Source organism: Aspergillus nomiae (assembly GCF_001204775.2).
Source record: "Aspergillus nomiae NRRL 13137 chromosome Unknown contig00932, whole genome shotgun sequence".
NCBI classification, from domain to species: Eukaryota; Fungi; Ascomycota; class Eurotiomycetes; order Eurotiales; family Aspergillaceae; genus Aspergillus; species Aspergillus nomiae.
Genome location: NW_015378985.1, coordinates 1 through 1,254, shown reverse-complemented (window position 1 = coordinate 1,254; position 1,254 = coordinate 1). Strand labels below are relative to the sequence as shown.

The 1,254-nt window shown below is 51.9% G+C and overlaps 1 protein-coding gene across 1 annotated transcript; it reads right to left on the bottom strand.

Moving 5' to 3' along the window:
- Positions 1-594: 594 nt before the first annotated feature.
- On the bottom strand, positions 595-1,194 carry ANOM_011883 (SDR family NAD(P)-dependent oxidoreductase; the record flags this gene model as incomplete). Its single annotated transcript, XM_015557136.1, has 2 exons — positions 595-976; positions 1,067-1,194. 2 exons carry the CDS (start codon positions 1,192-1,194, stop codon positions 595-597), a joined length of 510 nt encoding a protein of 169 aa, XP_015400761.1.
- Positions 1,195-1,254: the final 60 nt, after the last annotated feature.

Genomic DNA, 1,254 nt, shown 5'->3' with positions numbered 1-1,254 from the left:
TTTTTAATTGAGTATCCACCGGAAATAAGGTGTCTGCTATGATGCGGTGAACTTAGACTTTTGTTTGTTTGTGCGTTTATTCCTGCTCTAGAGGCAGCCGATCTTATTGCAGTTTGACATGGCGGGCCCAGGGCACCCTGGGCTTGCGTGGCATGGCCACCCTTGCAACCGTTCTTCGTTGGCGGGCGATGACACTTGATGCGTTATCTGTTCCAGTCCTGAGTTCACGGTGGGTCCGGCGCTTACAGGCAGCTCCGCCAGGTGAAGCTTCATTCTGAAACGGAGATTGTTTTGACCGAGATACCCTGGCCCTTGAGGACTTGTGTCATTTCAACGGCTTCTATTTTTATCAGACGGCGTCTGACGGGCTCGTGCGGGCTCGCACAGGCCATGGATTTCTCTTTAGTCGTATGTATGTATATACTATTCCTTATACCGATGTATTATTATGATCCACGTCATCGTGATCTCTACTTATCCACAGCGAATAATATACCGCCCGTCGGGGTCGAACTAGCCGAGAAAGCTTTCATCGGTGCCAACCTCATGGTGAAGGATATATAAAACTCCCGGATAACTAATCAATTCAAGGCACTACATGTTCCTGCCACCAGTAACCCGAATCGTCTCACCCGTCACGTACGAGAACAGGGGACTAGCCACGGCCAGGACAGACTTCGCCGCCTCCTCGGGCGAGGCCGGTCTTCCCAACGGGATATCCGGGTATGTCTGCTTCTGCTCGCCCGCGCCGCCCTTGCGCGACTCCAGCTGCTTCCCGGGAATGCCCAGCGCCACCTTGGTGCCGTCTGGCGTGGTAATGAACGCGCCCTTCTCCTTGGCTGCCGTCAGCCGGGTCTGCACATGGCCAAAGGCAATGGTGTTCGACCGGACCCCAAACGCGGGACCCCATTCTTTGGCGATGGTCTTGGTGAGTCCAACCACTCCGGCCTTGGCGAGGGCGTAGTTAGCCTGGCCTCTGCATATCATCAGTAAAAAAGCTACCACCATGGTGACTTAAAAAAAAGACCATAAGAAAGACAATAATAAAAAAAGAAAGAATACATACGCATTCCCATGAATCCCACTCGTACTGCTGATGTTAATGATCACCCGCGGCTCGCCATCCTTCACCCGGAAATACTTGGCCGCAGCACGCACCAGCTTAAACGGCGCCGTATTGTGCACAGCCAGCATAGTATCCCATTGTTTATCCGTAATCTAGAATAAGACCATATTAGCAACGCCATATAAAAT